This window comes from Thunnus albacares, chromosome 16, assembly GCF_914725855.1.
Source record: "Thunnus albacares chromosome 16, fThuAlb1.1, whole genome shotgun sequence".
Taxonomy (NCBI): domain Eukaryota; kingdom Metazoa; phylum Chordata; class Actinopteri; order Scombriformes; family Scombridae; genus Thunnus; species Thunnus albacares.
Window position 1 is genome coordinate 30,066,684 of NC_058121.1, and position 23,061 is coordinate 30,089,744.

Below are 23,061 nucleotides of genomic sequence, written 5' to 3' on the forward strand. Positions count from 1 at the left end.
ACTCAGCAGCAGCGTTAGTCTGTATCTGCAGCGTGTTTGTCTGAAGGAAAACTCTGATAAAGGTTTGCTTTGAAGATTCATTCTTGATCTTTCAACCACATGTCATGATCTTCCACAGCAGACGGAAACGGTGAAGTTCAGGTTTCAGGAAAGAGATTCTGTCAAATTTTACTTTATGTTCTATTAAAATACTTTGACATTTTACATTTGAATTGATTGTATGTGCAACAAACATTTGTTTTATTTTGAGCCCGACATTTCATAATATTGTGTCATCAGTTTAATAAACTTTAATTTTTAAATGCACCTCTGGCCTGATTATCACTGCTAATAAAGTAACTAATAAAACATTTTATTATGTTTCCTGCCTGTAACTTTACAGTAGAAACAGCAGATGTGTTCAATGTTTCTGATGTTCATCCAAAGTTCACAGAATCACATTTACAGTCATAACTTCTTTTGAGAAGAGCGCGCGAAGCAGATGTTGGCGGCTGGCACTGCGGTGACCTCTGACCCCGCCCACAGGACGCGGACGTGGTAGAGGACTGCGGCTGTGATTCACCGCACAGACTCAACTTTCCACCGGCTGCCTGCTGCCGGAGGTCCGACAGTAAGCAGAGCTTCCACCGGGACACAGAGACCGTCCTCCCGCCTCCGGTTCTCCGGTCCTCCGGTCCTCACGGTACGGACACATCTGACTTTATATCTAACATTTAATATAAATGTCTGTGTTACTCAACAGTGTCAGTTTAACTTTTAGAAAGTGTTGTATGATGGTGAAACGTCAGTCTCGGAGTTTTCTCTCCGCTGCAGAACTTCATGTGAAAAACTGATGTTTTAAAGCTTCGCTGAGATGAAACATCTGATCCTTTAAAACTACAAACTCTGACTGAATCAAACCGGCAACCGGCAGGTTTCCCACCGGTCAGTCTGTCTTCTATTAATGTAAGATTCACTTTTTAATCCGCTTCTTTCTTATTTTTAACGGAACGATTTAGCCGAAACCGGCGAGACGGAGTCAAAACACAGTTTACATTCAACTTATAACTCAAGATTTACGCTTATAAAAAGCTTTCTGATTCATTCTTTCTCTGCCGAGTTCAGCAGAATACTCTGAGCATTTACACGGTGTTTAAATATATATTCTGGCATTAAAGCGTCTTCACTAAAGAGCAAAGACACATTTAATTCAGAGAGTTTTAAAGGGAGTCTGGTCGGATTCATGGCGGGAGGAGCCCGGCGGAAGGGAAGGGCTGGAAATGAGTCACAAACCAGGACCGACTGCCAAGAAACACAATGAAACGCACTGAAACGCACTGAAACACATTAAAACACACATGAAAACACACTGAAACACATTGAAATACACTGGAAAAACACTGAAACACACTGAAATGCACTGAAACTCTGAAACACTCTGAGGTGGGTCACGTGTTTATCTCGTCAGATTGAGTCCAGATGAGTTCAGCCGGAGGTTTTAAATCAGTAAACATGGACTTTGGTTCACAGATAAAGTGGATTTGATCCGTTTTCTTGTTTTTAAAGTTCTTCAGCAGTTGGAACTCAAATCTCAGATTCCTTTAAACATTAATATTCAAATCTGATGTCAGTAACATTTAATGATGTTTTTACTCTGTAAACAGAAATCAGTTGATGAGTATTTAATCAGAGCAGAAGCTGGAACGTCGTCTGGCTCCTTCGTCCTCGGATCAGCGAACCTGAAGAATCCAGAGAATGAAGCATCGTCGTTGATGGAAGATAAAAACTGACTCGACATGTTTGTTGAGTTCAACGTTCACACACAACAACACTGACAGTATGAATACTGAAGCAATAAATAATAATAATAATAATAATAATAATAATAATAATAATGATAATAATAATGATAATAATAATGATAATTATAGAATAGCATCGTTGGTTCAGGTGCGTCAGGCGTTTGGACGCCGCCGTTACTTCCTGTTAATCTGGTTTAACTTGAATCATCTGAACTGTTATTCAGCAGGAACCAACAAGAGAACTGAGACGCGGCGGCATCGATGCTGAACTGATCATTACTTTACATCATTGATTATTTTCTGATTAGAACAGACAGGAAGTTAACGCCCTGCTCATCATCAGGACTAAACCCAGACAGAAACAAGAGGAAGTGACATCACACTGACGTTTACAGACCAAACGATTCATTGATTAACAGAAAACGATCAGCTGATTCATCAATATTGAAAACAACAAAAACATTTATTCTGTTAACAGTAAACATGATGCAGAGTCGTGTTTCCCATCATGCACTGAGCTCTGAACACGCAGCCGGACAGAAACCTACCCAGCATGCATTGTGCTGATGATGATGACTCAGCAGGACGCGAGTCTCTCTTCTTCACGTGTTTCCTCTTTCTGCAAACATAAAGATTCATCTGCAGAGTGAAAAAACTCAGTTTTATTAAATTTAAACTAAATAACATTAAACTCCTCAGACTGCAGGACAGACAATGAAGCTGGTTGTTGTTGTACGGAGGCTCAGAGCTGCTGACTCAACATCTGCTGATACAAACATCAGCTGTTAGAAAACAGGAAACAACGAACATATTATGTAATATTTTACACACAGTTTAAAATCTGCTGCTGTCGACACATTGATGGTTCTTTAATATGTGTGTTCATTAAAATGAGTATTATTATTATTTATTAGTTTAATCTATAAAAGACTTTATGATGAATGTTGATGTTCTGCAGTAAAACAGATGAAATAACGTTTTATTAACGAGTTTTAATCATTTATTGGAAAATGATTCAATGAAATATAATGAAACACTAAAAATATCTAATAAATGTTCAATAAATAATAATAATAATAATAATAATAATAATAATAATAATAACAGACGTCTTCAGTTTACTGAGAGAAACATTAAAGTTAGAAGAAGATGATCGATCAGTTCAGAGCTGATCGATTGATCGTTAAAGTTTCTCAGATGAGACGATTCGTTTCTTTTCTTCTTGACTGTAAACTGAATATTTTTATGTTTTGAGGTGTTGATGATGTCACAACGAGCTTTATGACACTAACGGACATTTTTTAATTAATCAATTATAAAAGTTATTGTTAGTTGTTCCAGATTGATTTTCTGCTTCCTGGTTGAAACACAGACGTTTTATTAACGTTTAGTTTTAGTTGTTCAGACTCGCAGGTTGTTAATTAACTAACGATGTCATTATAACGAGCCGGCAGCTCGTTAACAGACTGTTAATTATAGAAGTTATAATTAAATCACTGACTCTCCAGTCTCTCGTCTGTCTGCAGCTTCCTGTCGCCATGGCGGCCAAAACCAAATGGGGCGCGGTGAAGGACCGTGTGACCGCAAGCCCTGCCCACGACCCCGACGCCACGCTGGAGGCGAATCTGGAGAACGCCGACCCCGAACTCTGCATCCGCCTGCTGCAGGTACGATTAACCATCAATATACCGTCAATACCGGTATTGATCCAGGTATAACAGGTACGGAAGCCTGTAGCTGCCTTTATTCAAATTCAATCATTTAGTCACATGATGCTGCTATAAAACAACATCTGTATTTTTATTTCAGCCAAAATGAAAACTGTAGATTTCAGACTGGCAGACCAGTTCAACAAACTGGACTTTCACAGTTTGATTGCATCTTGTTATTATATATATATATATATAATATAAACAGGATTCATCTGTTATGAACAACCATGAGAAGGTTTTCATTTTCTCTTTTCTTTTTTCTTGTGAATTGAATTATGTCCTGATCAGATCATAATTCAAATTTAGATATAAAAGTTACTGTTTTAAATTTGATTTTTTGTTTAAATTATAAAAACTTCTTTACACAATGTTTCATTCTCGGTTTTAATTTACATTTTGACAGAAAAACAATTAACATAAATACAAAGATGAAAAGTTTAATTAAAATTCAAACAAAAATAATTAATTTTAATATTGGCAGCTGCAGGCTTCCATACAACACTGTTAAATCAGGTCACTTTGATTGTTAAAGATAAACTTTAATAGATTTTGTTAAATCAGATCAGATATTGATATTTATGTTCTCAGCTCAGTGTGTTATAATAAAATCATGGATTTGATCTCTGAATGTGATCAATATGATCAAAGTCATTTAAATCATTTTGTACATTTAGAGTTTTAACAAAGTGAAAAACTTCACAACCTGGAAAATGTGCAACAAGTTAATGATTAATTAGTTTCATTAGCTGAGAATCTGCTTCTGTCAACAGACTTTATTCATTTAAACATTTATGAAGACAAAAAACCTTCCGTGCAGGTTCCCAGCGTGGTGAACTACTCGGGTCTGCGTCGGCGTCTGGAGGCCAGCGTTCAGTCCTGGATGGTCCAGTTCCTGGAGCTGCGGGGTCTGGACCTGCTGATGGAGGCGTTGGAGCGTCTGTCGGGCCGCGGCTGCGCCCGCATCGCCGACGCTCTGCTGCAGCTCACCTGCGTCTCCTGCGTCCGAGCCGTCATGAACTCGTCGGCCGGGCTGCACTTCATCCTGGACAACGAGGGCTACGTCAGGATCCTGATCCAGGGTGGGCGCTCTCAGACCTCATTCCTGTCCTCTTACTTCCTTCCCTCGTTCTCTTCTTCACGTGTCTGAACGAAGGTTTGTGGTCAAACAGTCGAGTAATAAAACGTCAGCGAGTGTTTCTGTGATTATTGAGGTAAAAATGTACTATATTTCAGCTGAACATGAGAACCATGAGGACTCAACGTTCTATAAAACAGAAAATACTGTACTTGAGTTCCATTTATAACTTTTATTAAATAAACTTTCAGCTCAACATCAGCAGCAAATAAAATCATCAATAATGTTATTAAAATAAATCTAGTTTGATGTTTGAGGCAGATTATGTCTCCTGACTCACTGAATCAAACCTCATCTGGGAACATCTGGGAACATTTGGGAACATCTGGGAACATTTGGGATCATTTGGGAACATCTGGGGACATCTGGGAACATCTGGGAACATTTGGGAACATCTGGGAACAGTTGGGAACAGTTGGGGACATCTGGGAACAGTTGGGGACATCTGGGGACATTTGGGAACATTTGGGGACATCTGGGGACATTTGGGATCATTTGGGAACATCTGGGGACATCTGGGAACATCTGGGAACATCTGGGAACATTTGGGGACATCTGGGGACATTTGGGAACAGTTGGGAACAGTTTTGCTCGTCTATGGCATCGTGTTTGTTGGCACCAAACGCCACGATTGGTCCAAACAACAAGCAGCTGCTGATTCAGACGTTTCATGTGGAAAAGTTTCTGTAATTTAGTGAAACTGAAACTCTGGAAAATGTTTGATTTGATTTGTTGTATTTGTGTAAATTATTGTTTCCTGGAGAAACTATTTTATTATTATTGATGTTTTTTCTTTCTTCTCCTTCGTTAATCTCTCGTCTCTTTTTGTTTTTCTTCATCTCTTTGGGTCGGAAACGTCCGACGGCTTCCTGTGTTTAAATGTTATTAAGTGTGTTCCTATTGGTTGTTGTGTTGTCACATGACCGTCCCTCCTGTGTGTGTCCTCAGCTCTGGACACGTCTAACGTCATGGTGAAGATGCAGGTGTTCGAGCTGCTGGCGGCTCTCGCTCTGTTTGACCCTCAGGGACGCCGCCTGGCGCTGGACGCCATCGACCACTACAAGGTAGAGCAGACGAGCCACAAAGACTCGTTTCTGTCCATGAAGGTAGTTTTGGTTTATCTGGAGACTCGGTGGAGTATTGATCACCAGTTTGATCCCAGAACCAACTGGGACTGGTCCACACCTTCCTCCTCCGTCATCATCATCGTTAATTTATTATTATTAGTTTTAGTTGAAATATTTTCTTTGCTCCACTTTCTTCTTTCTTAAAACAAACATGAGCTTCATCACCTGCAGCTCATCTTCAGTACGACTCAATATTCAATAAACAAGAAACATAATTAACGTCATAATAAATAAATTCTCTTCTTTGCAATAAAACTCGTATCTATTAAAGGTCCGTTTTGCTTCTTACTTTATATAAAGATTCATATATTAGTTTAAACCAAATGGCTTCAACCTTCCAGATTTTTGCTGCATATTTAACATTAATTATTAAAATTAAAATGTCACTAAATGAGTTCTGTCACAGTAAATCTGGAGAAAATGTTTGTTTTTAATTGAATATATAGTGGACTCATAATACTGTATAATACCATGAAATGCTGCGTGCTGATTGGCTGGCGTCGGTTCATCCTCCGAGTTGTGTTTGTTTATTTATAGATTTATACTGTTTGTAACGAGCCTCCTTGTCATTTTTTTGTTTTTCTTTATGGCACATAAATACTTTTTAAATGTGAAAGTGACTCAGAGGAAACCACAGAAGAAGAATCTGACAGGAAGGAGGTCAAATGTTCTTTATTCTTCTAGTTATCAGTCAGCGTGTAACTTCAGGGTGTGACTGCAGATAACCGAACAAACATATCAGATATTATTTCAGACGTGTTTGTTCATGAAGTCGACTTCGTCCAGGCTTGTTGTTCTCCTGCTCTGAACCCAGGACAGATGCATGATGGGATATCATGTTGGCAAGAACAAACCCGTCTGTTCTTCTCTCCAAAACAAAACAATAACCAGATGTTGAATATTTGACCTCCTGTAACCTGAGAGGAAAACCTCCATCTATAACACTGAGAAATATTAATAACAATAATAATAATAATAATAATTATAATAATAATATTATATACATCTGATGCATCGTAATTAAGTTTTATGTTCTTCTGTGTAAATATTTCTGTGTTCTGAAACATAAAGTCAACAGGAAGGAACTTTTATTTCAGTTTAAAGGTCGTTTGTAACGGTCAGAGTTTGGTGAACAACGTGTCTGGTTGTATTTTTTGTTGACTGTTAACGTGTCTGAACGTCCGACTGTCTGCAGACTCTGAAGAAGCAGCAGTATCGCTTCAGCGTGATCATGAACGAGCTGCACGCCACCGATAACGTCCCGTACATGGTGACGCTGATGAGCGTGGTCAACGTGCTCGTGTTGGGACAAGACGACCTGAGGAAGAGGAGCCGACTGCGGCAGGAGTTCATCGGTACGACTGTAATATTGATCATAACAGGAACAATATGAATTTTACAGCAATAATACGAATAATGACGACCATGATACAGATATTAGTGACTGTAACAATGATAATTACCACAATAATAATTAACCTAAATATTGATTTACTGATTCTAAAAAACAATAATACTGATTATAATACTTATAGAAAACTACAACGTGTTTTCTTAAGGAAGTGTGTGTGTGTGTGTGTGTGTGTGTGTGTGTGTGTGTGTGTGTGTGTGTGTGTGTGTGTGTGTAGCTGGAGGAGCATAAAGAGTGTAAGATGTGATCAGTGAAAAGAGTTGAAGTGGCAGCTGGTTCCTGACAGTTCATTGGTTGGTTTGAGGTGTTTCCTGTCTCTGTTTCAAGCAGTCGCTACGGCTCCTCTACGTGGTTGCTAGGGCTCCTCTAAGTGGTTGCTAGGGCTCCTCTACGTGGTTGCTAGGGCTCCTCTACGTGGTTGCTAGGGCTCCTCTACGTGGTTGCTATGGCTCCTCTAAGTGGTTGCTATGGCTCCTCTACGTGGTTGCTAGGGCTCCACTAAGTGGTTGCTAGGGCTCCTCTACGTGGTTGCTAGGGCTCCTCTATGTGGTTGCTACGGCTCTTCTAAGTGGTTGCTAGGGCTCCTCTACGTGGTTGCTATGGCTCCTCTAAGTGGTTGCTAGGGCTCCTCTACGTGGTTGCTAGGGCTCCTCTATGTGGTTGCTAGGGCTCCTCTACGTGGTTGCTAGGGCTCCTCTATGTGGTTGCTACGGCTCTTCTAAGTGGTTGCTAGGGCTCCTCTACGTGGTTGCTATGGCTCCTCTAAGTGGTTGCTAGGGCTCCTCTACGTGGTTGCTAGGGCTCCTCTACACGGTTGCTAGGGCTCCTCTATGTGGTTGCTAGGATGGTAACAGGTGGTTTCTAGCTCTTTGCTAGTGGTTGGTGTATTGTTAGAAGACTGTTGATGGTTGCTAGGTTGGCAAAAGTTGGTTGCTATAGTGTTTCAGCTTGTTGCTATTGTAATGGTAGCCAGCGGGTACCTCACTCCCCAACACCTTCAGAGACGTGCTGGCGGCAGACGCTATTTAATTCAATTCAAGTCAATTTTATTCATATAGCACCAAATCACAACACACAGAGCAGGTCCAGACTGAACTCTTTAAACTACAGAGACCCAACATTCCTCCATCAGCAGCAGGAAAAACTCCCCTTAAACAGGAAGAAACCTCCAGCAGAACCAGACTCTAGGTGGTTTCTAACTTTCATCTACACAACACAGGTCACACTATGATGTCACCATGTAGTTGCTAGGGCTCCTCTACGTGGTTGCTAGGGTGGTAACAGGTGGCATTTCTTACCAGTTGGTGTCAGGTGGTTGCTATAGTGTTCCATGTGGTTGCTATGGTATTTTTAATGCGTTGCTTGGTTGGTTACTTCCCCAGATTTCCAGAGCTTCCTTTCAGCTCACAGGACATGTTTGAATGTTTATGTTCTGTTGCCGCGGAGACGGTGGAGTCAAATTTAAGTGAAAATCAGAGTCAGGATCCGATTGTCTCATTAAGAAACATGTCGTTACAGGACTGCAGCTGCTGGACCTGCTGCCCCGACTGAGGTACCGATCACTTCGTGTTTCAACGCATGTCTAATAATCAATAATCAATAATAGTCCATCAGTCTGTCTGTCTGTCCGTCTCCAGGGAGACGGAAGACGAGGACCTGAACATCCAGTGTGATGCGTTGGAGGACTCGCTGACGGAGGACGTGGAGGAGATGGAGCGACTGTACGGAGGCATCGACATGAGCAGCCACCAGCAGGTCTTCACCTCGCTCTTCACCAAGGTGCCTCCACCTCCTCCTCCTCCACCTCCTCCTCCACCACCTTTATCTCCTCCTCCACCTCCTCCTCCACCACCTTTATCTCCTCCTCCACCTCCTCCTCCTCCACCTCCTCCTCCACCACCTTTATCTCCTCCTCCTCCTCCTCCTCCTCCACCTCCACCACCTTTATCTCCTCCACCTCCTCCTCCTCCACCTCCACCACCTTTATCTCCTCCTCCACCTCCACCACCTTTATCTCCTCCTCCTCCACCTTTATCTCCTCCACCTCCACCTTTAATTCATCCACCTCCTCCCCCTCCTCCTCCTCCTCCACCTCCTCCTCCACCACCTTTATCTCCTCCTCCTCTTCATCCTCCACCACCTTTATCTCCTCCTCCTCCACCTCCACCTCCACCTCCTCCTCCTCCACCTTTATCTCCTCCACCTCCACCTTTAATTCATCCACCTCCACCTCCTTTATCTCCTCCTCCTCCACCTCCACCACCTTTATCTCCTCCTCCTCTTCATCCTCCTCCACCTTTATCTCCTCCACCTCCACATTTAATTCATCCTCCTCCACCTCCTCCACCTTTATCTCCTCCACCTTCAACACCATCACCGTTAAAACCTCACATTCACCTCCACCCTTTATTTATCTTTATCTTTATTTATAATAACATCTTCCTTTAATACGTTTCAAAAACCTTCACAAGCTTCACATCCAACCAACGTCTGTACTCTGCTCTGAACCAAAGTACGAACCACCTCCTCTTTAAACAGCTGTGATTTACTGTCAGAAGGTGACGGAAGCCGGTGTCCCTCCTCCTCCTCCTCCTCCTCCTCCTCCTCCCTCTCCTCCCTCCAGGTGTCCAGCAGTCCGTCCTCCGTCCAGCTGCTGTCCATCCTGCAGGCGTTGCTGCTGGTGGATCCGGACCGGGCGGAGGTCTGGTCGGCTCTGGAGCTGCTGGCTGACAGAGCGACTCTGTTGTCTCAGGACCGTACGTCACGTTCCTCTAACGTCTGATAACCGCATCGCTGCTGCTGAGACGCAAACACCAAAACTCAACTTCTGCTTTCTCGTCGTTCCGTAGCTGCGGTCGATTCTGCCGACCGTCTGCTGGAGAGGCTCCTCCCCCACAAGTCCATCTCAGCCAATCACAGGATCCGAACCATCGACAGGGCGGTACAGACTCGACTACTGGACAGTCCTCATGGCCAATCAGAGGCAGCGTCTTCTCAAGCTCCTCCCCCTCCTCCTCCTCCTCCTTTACCTAGTACAGGAGCTCCTCCTCCTCCTCCTCCTCCTCCTCCCTTACCTGGTGTGGGAGCTCCTCCTCCTCCTCCTCCCTTACCTGGTATGGGAGCTCCTCCTCCTCCTCCTCCCTTACCTGGTATGGGAGCTCCTCCTCCTCCTCCTCCTTCTCCTCCCTTACCTGGTATGGGAGCTCCTCCTCCTCCTCCTCCTCCTCCTCCTTTACCTGGTATGGGAGCTCCTCCTCCTCCTCCTCCCTTACCTGGTATGGGAGCTCCTCCTCCTCCTCCCCCTCCTCCAGGTGACATCATCGTAGCTCAGACGGTTCAGGGTCTGGGCAGGTCGTATTACAGCCCTGCCCCCCTGGTAAGCCCCGCCCCCTGCCCCAGCCTCCGTATGAAGAAGTTGAACTGGCAGAAACTCCCGTCCAGAGTGGTGACAGGTGAGTGTCGACAAACGTTTCATCTCAGAAACGTCTTAAACTCACATTTCAAACCTTTCAGGTGTCCAAACCCTCCGATGTTCATACGCGACTCTCCAACGTAAAAGTGTATAAATCTAAAGGTTTGTGTCTCTGCAGCCCAGCAGTCCATGTGGACGTCTGCGTCTTCAGACTCGATGGAACCAGATTACTGCAGCATCGAGCAGCTCTTCAGTCTTCCTCCAACTGAGACCAAGACCAGAACCAGAACCAAGACAGAACCCAAAGAGGTCAGCTGTGAACCCTCAGCAGACACAGGAAGCCTCTCTGTCTATAAACTCAGTAACATGAACATTTCCTGTTTCACATTAAAAGCCTTCCAGAGGCTCACAGGGCATAATGCCATTCATTCTAAGCTTTTAATGTGAAACATCGGCAGGAAGTTCTGAGTTTAACTGATGAACATGAATCCAGTAAAACATCAGTTTGTTTTTCTGCAGATTTCCTTCATCGATGCGAAGAAAAGCCTCAACCTCAACATCTTCCTCAAGCAGTTCAAATGGTGACGTCAGCCAATAGAAACAGGCCTCTGCAGTGACATCACACTCAGTGACACAGTTCACCTGTCTCACCTGTCTCACCTGTCTCACCTGTGTCCTGTCTGTCTCTCCTGCAGTTCTCATGAGGACTTTGTGTCTCTGATCCGGAGAGGAGACAGATCCAAGTTCGATGTGGAAGTCCTGAAACAGCTGATCAAACTGCTGCCGGAGAAACACGAGGTCAGAGGTCACGGTCCATCCTTCTCCTGTCCAACTCCTGTCTCACCTGTCTCACCTGTCCTTCACCTGTCTCACCTGTCCAACACCTGTCTCACCTGTCTCACCTGTCCTTCACCTGTCTCACCTGTCCTTCACCTGTAATCCTGCTCTTGTCCATCTACCTGTCCTTCCTGTCCTTCCTCAGGTAGAGAACCTGAAATCCCACCAGGCAGACAGGGACAAGATGGCGTCAGTGGACCAGTTCTACCTGCTGCTGCTGGATGTTCCCAGGTAGGAGACTGATGCTTTAATGACAGACTGATCACATGACCTGTGTTGTGTCTGATCACATGACCTGTGTTGTGTCTGATCACATGACCTGTGTTGTGTCTGATCACATGACCTGTGCTGTGTCTGATCACATGACCTGTGTTGTGTCTGATCACATGACCTGTGTTGTGTCCAGTTACTCTCTGAGGGTCGAGTGCATGTTGCTGTGTGAGGAAAGCAGCTGTTTGTTGGAGACTCTGAGACCCAAAGTTGATCTGCTGGACCGAGCCTGCCAGAGTCTGTATCCACACAATACACACACAATACACACACTAATACACACTAATACACACACTGATACACACTAACACACTGATACACACTAATACACACTATACACACTGTAATTGTTATTAATCAGAATATATGAAGTAAAAACATTCATATTTAATCTGCAGCATATTCAAATATTTCTGTGTATGAAACATACAGAGTTCAAATATATAAATATATAATCATTTGTTATATTGATAAGTAATTGTTAACAGTTAGTTTCTGTTCATGTTTGATCCGTCCTGTCGTCTCGTGTCGTCTCGTGTCGTGTCTCCAGGTGTGAGGGAGAGCTCTCGGCTGCCGAGCTTCTGTAAACTCATCCTGGATGTTGGAAACTTCCTCAACTATGTGAGAATCTGAATATTAACACAGTTAATGTAGACAGAAAAGTCATAAAGCATGTGACTGTACCTGTAACAACACAACACCTGTAAAACACCTGTACATTAACAACAACTGTCATTTCTGCTGCTGGAAACATCTGGAATAGAAATCGAACAGATTGAGATTAGATATAAACTTCGTACAAAAAGTGAGGAAATTTGTTTTTGGTAGATTATTTCTTTGTTGTAACAACGTTTCTTGGCAATAAATCTTATACTGTTGGAAAGCCTGTTTATTTCCCTTTTAAATGGAGCCACATTTGTAAAGAACATGCATTTGTGGGATGAGCAGCAGAGCTGAGTATGTGGGTTGCGCCCATGAAAAATTTGCCAAATCTTCTCTGCCGATGCCAAACAGCTTATTCTGCCATTGACTCTTGTTTGGTGTTTGGTGGATTGGATGATTGAAGTTTGAAGAAACAAGACATATTGGCAATTTAACAATTTATTCATGTAGCAAACAGGAGCCTCAGTAGCGTGTGGAAGAACCATACACAGCCACAACAGCCTGACACCTCCTCCTCATGCTGGTCACCTGCCTGGTCACACACTGCTGTGGGATGGCATCCCATTCTTTAACCGGCAGTTGTCACAAGTCAGCCAAAGTGGTTGTGTTGGTCACTCTGGCACGAACAGCACGCCCAAGCTGATCCCACAAGTGTTCAATGGGGTTGAGGTCAGGACTGCTGGCAGGCCGTTCCATCCTCTCCACTCTGGAGGTGGTCTCTGATGAACCTGCTCTGTGGGTGCGAGCGTTGCCATCTTGGAGGATAGAGTTCAGTCCCAGACTGTGGAGATATGGGATTACCACTGGTTGCAGAATCTCATCTCGATATCTCTCTGCATTGATATTGCCTCCAATGATGACAAGCCTTGTTTTTCCAGTGAGGGAAAAACAGTATAGCGTTCTCTGTGTCTTCTCCACACTTTGACCCTATGATCCAACTGCCGTAGGCAGAATCTGGACTCATCGCTGAACATAACGTTCCTCCTGTTGCCGACACCAGTGCAGTCATGGCAGGCCTCCTGGCAGCCCTATGAGACCGGAGATTGGCTGCGTGCAGTCTGTTCCAGATTGTCTGGGCAGGGAGCCGTTGGCCATATCGTCCTGCAAACCTTGACCGCAAAATCTGTAGAGGACAGCCTACGGTACCTCAGTGCTGACAGGGTGAGGAAATGGTCTTCTTGGGGTGTCGTCTTCTTGGGACGCCCACTTCACGGCCTGTCTCTGAAATCCCCCGTTATAAAGAACTTTGCCTTCACTTTGGAGATGGTGCTAGGGCTCACTCCAAATAATGCTGCGACTTGGTTTTGCAGAACACCAGCTTGAAGTTGCCCTATCGCACGGGTCCTATCCAGATCAGCCACCTACTGACCACTGTAGCATGCCCATGCTCACAGGTACCTGGGGACACCAGAAGCTCAAAACAAGAGTCAATAGCAACAGCAAAATAAACTGTTTGGCATCGGCAGAGAAGATTTGGCAAATTTTTCACAGGCGCAACCCACATACTCAGCTCTGCTGCTCATCCCACAAATGCATGTTCCTTACAAATGTGGCTCCATTTAAAAGGGAAATAAACAGGCTTTCCAACGGTATAAGATTTATTGCCAAGAAGCTTCGTTACAACAAAGAAATAATCTACCAAACACACATTTCCTCACTTTTTGTGCTCCGTTTATATATATATAGATATAGATAGATATAATTTGGAGGTTGATCTTGTTTATTGATCATTTTAATAATTAGACAGAATCATATGAACATGTGTTTGGTTTATTAATGGAGCTGGTATCTGCAGGTTCTAATATTGATTGGTTCATTGATCAATGACTCTCGTGGTTTTGTGACATCTGGCAGTTTAATTACATGTTTGACTGTTTTAAAAGAAAGATTTCAACACGTTTGTCAGGTGTTTATTTACCTGTCGGTTGTCTAGACAGCGTGATGTCATCAGATGTGTTGTGATGTCATCAGTTGTCACGTTGTGTTTCAGGGGACTCACACAGGGAACGCTGAGGGTTTTAAGATCAGTACTCTGCTCAAACTGACAGAAACAAAAGCCAACAAGTCCAGAATCACCCTGCTGCACCACATCCTGGAGGTAACGTAGCACTGCTCATACTGCTGCTGCTCATACTGCTGCTGCTGCTGCTGCTGCTGCTGCTGCTGCTGCTGCTGCTGCTGCTGCTGCTGCTGCTCATACTGCTGCTGCTCATACTGCTGCTGCTGCTGCTGCTGCTGCTCATACTGCTGCTGCTCATACTGCTGCTGCTCATACTGCTGCTGCTGCTGCTGCTGCTGCTCATACTGCTGCTGCTCATACTGCTGCTGCTGCTCATACTGCTGCTGCTCATACTGCTGCTGCTGCTGCTGCTGCTCATACTGCTGCTGCTCATACTGCTGCTGCTCATACTGCTGCTGCTCATACTGCTGCTGCTGCTGCTGCTGCTCATACTGCTGCTGCTCATACTGCTGCTGCTGCTGCTGCTGCTGCTCATACTGCTGCTGCTCATACTGCTGCTGCTCATACTGCTGCTGCTCATACTGCTGCTGCTGCTGCTGCTGCTCATACTGCTGCTGCTGCTGCTGCTCATACTGCTGCTGCTCATACTGCTGCTGCTGCTGCTGCTGCTCATACTGCTGCTGCTGCTGCTTCATTAGCATGTTACCTGTGAAACAATGACACCTTATCAATGACCCTTTACACTCCTGAACATCTTGAAACTTTCCTTTTTTAACGTGATCTGTCTCATCAGAAACATGTTGTTCCAGCTCTTTAGTTTCATCATGTTTACAGCTGTTGTTTGTGTGATTGACAGGAGGCGGAGCAGAACCACCCCGACCTGCTGAACCTGCCGGATGATCTGGAGATCTGTGAAAAGGCTGCTGGGTAAAAACTCTGTATGTTTAGTTTTCATGAATCAGACAGAGTGAGGAGTCTGTCCCGGAGAACATCTGTGACTGTTTGTCTGCAGGGTGAACGCGGAGTCGATTCAGTCTGAAGTCAAAAGTCTGAACAAACAGCTGAAGAACTCTGAGAAGAAACTTTCATGTGCAGCCGACGACCTGAAGGAGCAGTACCTGTCTGCCATCCAGGTGCTGCAGCTCTGCCTCCAACACTCACCTGTATTAAATCTGTTAAATATCTGAGAAATAGGACCATGATAGTAACAGAGTGTTCAGATGTCAGTAAACGATGCTCTCTTCTTCTTCTGTGGTGTCTTTCAGAACAGCCTGGCGTCCTGTGAGCAGCTGCAGCAGCTGTTGTCGTCGGTGGACGACAGGAGGACGGAGCTGTCGGCGTATCTGTGTGAGGACAGCAGCAGCTTCTCCCTCGATGAACTCTTCAGCACCATCAAGACCTTCAGAGGACTTTTCCTCAAAGCCATCAAGGTCAGCAGCCAATCAAACAGCAGCATTAGTCTCTTAAAGCGACAGTCAGGAAATGAAATGAACATTAAAGCTGCTGTCACACTGACCATTAAAAGATCCTTCATAATGACCTTACAGTGGAAGTGATGGAGAGTCTGTGTGCTTGTAGATGACAGAGAATATTAAGTTAAAAGCTGCTTTATCGTCTACAGACATTAATATGATTAATATGATGCTGCGTTAACGCTCCTCATCAGACACTTTCAGCTGGTTTTCTCAGCTCGTCCTCTTCATGACGTGTAAACAAAGTTATATTACAATAAATAAAACAGGCTCAGTGTGTTTAAGATCTAGATTTAGAAATAATGATGTGATCAGAGTATTGATGATGATGATGATTTCCTGATCAGGACAATGAGAGCAGGAGGCAGCAGGAGAAGAGGAGGAAGCAGCGGGAGGAGGAGAAGAAACACAAAGGAGACACCAAGACTGGTGAGTCAAACTCTGTCAGTCCGCCTTAAATCATGTTAGCTTAGCTTAGCATAAAGACTGGAAACAAAGGGAAACAGCTAGCCAGCATCTACCTGCCAGCAGCTCTGATGAACACGTTACATCACATCTGTAAACATCTGTAAACAAGTTTCTAATGAATTCATCGTGTGTTTTACTGTCAGTTCAGACTAGATATCAATCATATCCTCACATCTTCTGTTCTGTGGTTTGTTTTATTACATTACAGACAATCATCTGGAAGTTTGGTGTTATTTCTGTATTTTTCTGAAGATATAAATATTTAAAAACACAAATAAATAGTTTCATGTTTAGAAACAGCCGACTAACTCTAACTCTAACTCGTCTCTACCAAACAAACAGGACAAAGTCTGTTTGTGACTAAAAACTACATCAGCAGCTGTTTGAGGAAATTAATCTTTTTTAATCATAAAAACTATTCTGAGCTGTTTTTAGAGATTTACGTCTTCAGCAGGACCTCAGTTGACCTGCCTGTAGTTTAAACATCAAACTGTGGATTCGTTTTTAAATATTTACAGCAGGAACTGATGAGAGAACTGAGACGGACGCGTTGCTGTTAATAAAGATTATCCTCATATCTGTTAATCTGCATTATTTTCTCTATTAATCGTTTTGTTCTATAAAACATGAAGAATTTCCTGTGTTGATGTTTATTCAACTTATTATGATGTAAAAACAGGAAAAGCAGCAAATCCTCAAATCTGAGAACCTGAAACCGTCACATTTACAGCAAACGATTAATCAATAAAAATAGTTGCCAATTAATTTTCTGTTGATTAATTAGTCGACTAATCGTTGCAGCTCTAGTCTGCACGAGATTTGATGACAATGAGAACGATGTCTCTGTCGGTCCTGCAGTCAGGACGAATGTTTCCACTCAGGACGAAGGCTGCATCATCGATAACCTGCTGGCGGAGATCAGGAAGGGCTACAACCTGAAGAAGACCAGACCCCGAGCCGAGAGAGGCAGCCTGCCCCCTGCTGGCGGGACGCAGGACGGCAGAGTCCAGGACGGGGACGGCAGAGGTCACGGCGAGGACGGCAGAGTCCACGGTGAGGACGGCAGAGTCCAGGACGGGGACGGCAGAGTCCACGATGGGGACGGCAGAGGTCACGGCGAGGACGGCAGAGGTCATGGTGAGGACTGTGGTGGACTCCAGTCTTTGTGTCTCTGAGTCTGTTGTTTTGTGTGTTTTTTGAGAATATTTAAATATAATTTTTCATCGTCATACAAGACGCTTCTTGTCCAGTTCAGAGCTTTCAGACTCGTGTTGATAAGCACATGTTGTCCCTTTTATATTTATATCTCACCAACCTACATTCCCGTAAACAATGAAAATATGTTCCTTTGACATCATTACATTTAGTCTGAGTATCTGGAATCCTGCTGTCAAATTTGTGAATATTAACAGGTGTAACATACGTACACTCGCTGCTAAACGTGCTGCTAACGCTACGCTCTCTGTCTGGACACGAGGTCAGAGTGTCCGTTCCTGATTTAAAGCTCTACTGTCCTCTGATGTCAGCAGAGTCCTGAAGCTCCGCCCCACACAGAGCGACTCGCTGACCGCTGCGTTAATCACAGTTCATATTAAACGTATCACATGTTCAAATTTCACCAAATTCAACACGACACTTCCTGTATTCCCCCGCCAAGCGTGGCGTTGATCAGATGAACACACACACACACACACACACACACACACACACACACACACACATACACACATACACACACATACACATACACATACACACACACACACATACACACACACACACACACACACACACACACACACACACACATACACACATACACATACACATACACACACACACACATACACACACATACACACACATACACACACATACACATACACACACATACACACACACACACACTCACACACACACATACACACACACACACACATTCACACACATACACACATACACATACACATACAAATACACACACACACACACACATACACACATACACATACACACACACACATACACACACACACACACACACACACACATTCACATACATACACACATACACACACACATACAAATACACACACACACACACACACACACACATACACACATACACATACACATACACACACACACACATTCACACACATACACACATACACATACACAGACACACACATACACACATACACACACACACACACGCATACACACACATACACACATACACACACACACACGCATACACACACATACACACATACACACACATACACACATACACATACACACACATACACACATACACATACACACTAACACACACACACAGAGTTCTTCCTTTAGTATATTGATTAATCGAAGTGTTAATTGAACGTGTTTCCTCGTTAAGACCTGTACCGTTGGACTGTCTTCTCTGAGGAACCGTGAGAACCTTTGACTAGAACATCGTAACGGTTCTCAGTGTTTGATGTGTTTCTTCTTCTTCTGACTGTGTCGTCGTCAGATCATCCCGGGAGGATGGAGAGGTCGCTGGCTGTGGACGAGCCTGATTCGTCTGTTTCCAGCCAATCAGAGCAGCCTGCGGACCCTCCAGAGACAGTCCAGACCCCCGCGGATCCACCGGCCGCTGACCAGAGCCAGACCACCGGAGACCAGGACCCTGAGGTGGACTCGTGTCCTCACTCAGAGACCAGAGACGGGGAGGAGGTCCAGCTCCAACCAGAGGATTTAAACCAGAACAGGAACGAGGAGTCCACGTTTGAGGAGATCACATCAGTAGAAGTGAGAGCAAGCAGACAGGCTGATGATCCTGGTCCTGGTCCTGGTCCTGGCCCTGGTCCAGACCAGTCCAGGATGAGTCCAGCAGGTACAGTATGAAGATCATGAATATCTGATGATGCAATATTGATTTTAGATCAGAATCAGTTTATTGATACGCAGCAAACAGACGCAACATAGAAGAACAACGAAAGTAATAATCAAATAAATGAAACATTTAAAATCTGTTCAGAGTTTTAACTTGAAATAAAAATACTGATGATACAGTTAAAATATGACAAAGTGAAGACGGATCTCTGCAGGATCTCACTGTGTGTTTCTGATTATTGACTTTTCTCCTAAACTGTGACACAAAGTAAAATAATGATTTTTGTTTTTAACTACCGTAGTAGTAACTAGTCGTATCGACTTCCTGTCTGCTGCCATGACGTCAGTTACCATGACGTCAGTTACTATGACGTCAGTACTATGACGTCAGTTACTATGACGTCAGTTACTATGATGTCAGTTAATATGACGTCAGTTACTATGATGTCAGTTACTATGACGTCAGTACTATGACGTCAGTTACTATGATGTCAGTTACTATGACGTCAGTACTATGACGTCAGTTACCATGACGTCAGTTACTATGATGTCAGTTACTATGACGTCAGTTACTATGACGTCAGTTACCATGACGTCAGTTACTATGACGTCAGTTACCATGACGTCAGTTACTATGATGTCAGTTACCATGACGTCAGTACTATGACGTCAGTTACTATGACGTCAGTTACTATGACGTCAGTTACTATGATGTCAGTTACCATGACGTCAGTTACCATGACATCAGTTACTATGATGTCAGTTACTATGACGTCAGTTACTAGTTACTGCAGCTCTCGCAAATATTGTGGAGATTTATTGAATTATGTTAATTGTTGTGATTTCCTGGAGGGAGAATCAGTGTCAAACAACACAGATGATCAATATTATTGATCCTGATGTTCATACTGAATGTTTCCTTCCAGCTGTTTGTTTGTTTATGTTGTTTAATAAGTTTAATAAGCTGAGATGCAACATCTTGTTTTCAAGGCATCTTCAGCCAGAAAACATGAAAGCTGACAAACATTTAAACAAAATACATAAAACATAATAATAATAATAATAATGATTATTATTATTATTAATTAATAATCAAAACGACACAAAACGATCAACATAATAACATCACAGACAACAACAACAAACGGACATCAATCATGTGACTTAATAAACATCAGATGTGAGCAGCGATGAGGAGGCTGTGACCTCACATGAACACATGAATCTAACAGGAATGTGATTGGTCGATGCTGTGTCGATGATGTAAACCGACCAATCAGAGCGTCTGTTTGCTCTGCAGGTGAAGACGTTCACGTCGGATGCAAACCGTCTAAAAGAAAGAAAGGATGCTCGTTGCACTGAGGTGAGACGACGACATTCACGCTCACATCGCGACCTTTGAACTCTGAGTGACGACTGTTTCCTGCTGATTTCTTCTTCTTCAGGTGAACGGAGGAGGAGGCTCGTTACCACGGCAACAGCAGCACAAAGGAGAGAAAACATCCAGAAGAAGAAGTTTGTTACTGAAACCAGAGAAGATATTCTGTATTCCAGGGTGATTGATTGATTGATTGATTGATTGATTGATTGATTGATTGATTGATAATTAGTTAAATCAGCAGTTTACCTGAGAGAGGAGATGCTGAATCTTAAAGTCTTAAAGGTGTCAAACATCTGTGCAGGTGTTGAACGTCTCATGAAGAGTTACTGGTTTCCATTCAACCTTCATACTGGTCGGTTTGAGGTGATACTGGTTGAACCTGCAGAGTCTCTTCACCTGTTTGTTATTATTTATGTTGAGTTGTGACTTATTATTCATCATCAGTTTATCATTTAACTTCTGCACAGTAACACATTAAACGAAGCCGATCACAGATCAATAATCTGATCGATGTTTGTTTCTCTGCAGGATTTGTTAGATTTTAGAACATAAAGTTTTATTTAAAAAGGTTTAAAAACAAAAAAAAGTTTTGATCATTTTTAAACTTGTGACTGTCATGTTACCATAGCAACAGCATCACTACAAATATCTTCTAAATGTTTCTGAAAGTTATTGACGAGGAAGTTTTATATCTGATCAATAAATAAACTGAAGATCTCACTGATGTGTGTGTGTGTGTGTGTGTGTGTGTGTGTGCGTGTGTGTGTGTGTGTGTGTGTGTGTGTGAGTGTGTGTGTTAGTGCTCTAAATGACCACTTCCTGTGTAGTTGTGGGTAATTGGTGTGATGGCTGATTATTGATTATTGCTGCTGATCTTTATATTAATCGTCTTGTTTATTAAATATTCCCATAAATCAATAAACGAGAAGAGATCAGACTGAATAAATGAATCTGATCAGTATTAATAATATTTGTCTGTGGTTCAATAACTGACATCAATCATCACACGCTGCTGTGTGAGAGCCGAGGTGACGTCATACCAACCCGGAGCGTCCCCTCGTGAGGCCACGGGCCGTCAGATCACGTGACTCCACCAGCGGCGCTGAGATATTGATTATATGAATATTGATTATTATTATAAAGATATTGATGATGATGTTTCTGTGTGTGTGTGTGTGTGTGTGTGTGAGCGATCAGCTGAAGATCCGTCAATTAGCGTCACTCACCCCGGAAACTAGCCTGCCTTCACAATAAGAGCACATATTTGATGACAGTCATGATGTGTGTGTTACATTAGGATGTGACGTCATGATGTGTGTGTTATATTAGGATGTGATGTTTAAACAGTCAGTCAGGTTTTCCTGTTTAAATGAAGCTGCACAATAACAACATACAGCTGCTGAGTTTAAAGTGACTGTCTGCCACCCGGCGTTATTATATATAAATATATATGTGAAGCTCCTCACAAAGCATGGAGGGTTTCATCCCAAGTCCAGCACCCTGAGACTGTACACTAAGTGGAACGAGGGAGGCCGAGGACTGGTGAGCATCAGAGCCACTGTCCAGGACTAAACAACCAACATCCAGGAATACATCAGGAAGATGGCCTCCAAAGATGAACTGCTAGACCTCAGGCAGCAGAAACCCGATGATGCAGAGGAGGAGGAGGAACCATCATGGAGGGACAAGCTCCTACACGGCATGTACCACCGACAGATAGAAGAAGTGGCTGATATCAAGAAATCCTACCAGTGGCTGGAAAAGACTGGACTGAAGGACAGCACAGAAGCACTGATCATGGCAGCACAAGAACAGGCACTCAGTACAAGATCAATAGAGGCGGGGATCTATCACACCAGACAGGACCCCAGGTGCAGGCTGTGCAAAGATGCTCCTGAGACACTTCAGCACATAATAGCAGGGTGTAAGATGCAGGCAGGAACAGCGCACATGGAACGCCATAACCAAGTGGCTGGCATAGTGTACAGGAACATCTGCACTGAGTATGGGCTGGAGGTCCCAAGGTCACAATGGAAGACACCTCCTAAGGTGGTTGAGAATGACCAAGCCAAGATCCTGTGGGACTTCCAGATCCAGACTGACAATCTGGTGATGGCTAACCAACCGGACATCGTGTTGATCGACAAACAACAGAAGAAGGCAGCGGTGATAGACGTAGCAATCCCAAGCGACAGCAACATCAGGAAGAAGGAACACGAGAAGATCAAAAAATACCAAGAGGAGGAGCTAGAAAAGATGTGGGGAGTGAAGGCAACAGTGGTGCCAGTGGTAATGGGAGCACTGGGGGCTGTGACCCACAAACTGGGAGAGTGGCTCCAGCAGATTCCAGGTACAACATCTGATGTCTCTGTCCAGAAGAGCCCAGTCCTAGGAACAGCTAAGATACTGCACAGAACCCTCAAACTCCCACAACTCTGGTAGATGACCTGAGCTGGAGGAAGATGCCCCCCCCCCACCCCCCACCCCCCACTCCCATGGGAGGGTGTGTATGAATGTATATATATATATATATATATATATATATATATATA

At 43.6% G+C, this 23,061-nt stretch overlaps 1 protein-coding gene across 8 annotated transcripts; it reads left to right on the forward strand.

Annotated features, from left to right (window-relative positions):
- The first annotated feature begins 482 nt into the window (after positions 1 to 482).
- On the forward strand, positions 483 to 21,229 carry LOC122999429 (inverted formin-2-like). 8 transcript variants are annotated; one of them, XR_006407732.1, is made up of 25 exons: positions 483 to 682; positions 3,308 to 3,448; positions 4,311 to 4,572; positions 5,577 to 5,692; positions 6,951 to 7,110; positions 8,685 to 8,718; positions 8,804 to 8,945; positions 9,790 to 9,922; positions 10,016 to 10,618; positions 10,757 to 10,887; positions 11,098 to 11,159; positions 11,274 to 11,376; positions 11,561 to 11,646; positions 11,822 to 11,922; positions 12,236 to 12,306; positions 14,339 to 14,446; positions 15,165 to 15,235; positions 15,321 to 15,441; positions 15,574 to 15,738; positions 16,128 to 16,209; positions 17,107 to 17,385; positions 18,767 to 19,129; positions 20,411 to 20,491; positions 20,574 to 20,683; positions 20,811 to 21,229. XR_006407732.1 is itself a non-coding variant. In XM_044376353.1 (25 exons), exons 3-24 carry the CDS (start codon positions 3,320 to 3,322, stop codon positions 20,488 to 20,490), a joined length of 3,402 nt encoding a protein of 1,133 aa, XP_044232288.1. In that variant the 5' UTR covers positions 483 to 682; positions 814 to 945; positions 3,308 to 3,319; the 3' UTR covers position 20,491; positions 20,574 to 21,229. The 8 variants fall into 8 exon arrangements, 7 of the variants coding, with proteins under 7 accessions (XP_044232288.1, XP_044232291.1, XP_044232292.1 ...); XM_044376353.1 differs by adding an exon at positions 814 to 945 and having other exon boundaries at positions 20,574 to 21,229; XM_044376356.1 differs by having other exon boundaries at positions 17,107 to 17,274; positions 17,317 to 17,385; positions 20,574 to 21,229.
- Positions 21,230 to 23,061: the final 1,832 nt, after the last annotated feature.

Excerpts from the sequence above, each read along its gene's own strand:
- LOC122999429 (XM_044376353.1), top strand. The coding sequence starts at position 3,320 with ATGGCGGCCAAAACCAAATGGGGCGCGGTGAAGGACCGTGTGACCGCA. Across the intron at positions 15,236-15,320 it reads ATCTGTGAAAAGGCTGCTGG|GGTGAACGCGGAGTCGATTC; the intron begins GTAAAAACTCTG and ends GTTTGTCTGCAG. Across the intron at positions 15,739-16,127 it reads TTTTCCTCAAAGCCATCAAG|GACAATGAGAGCAGGAGGCA; the intron begins GTCAGCAGCCAA and ends TTTCCTGATCAG.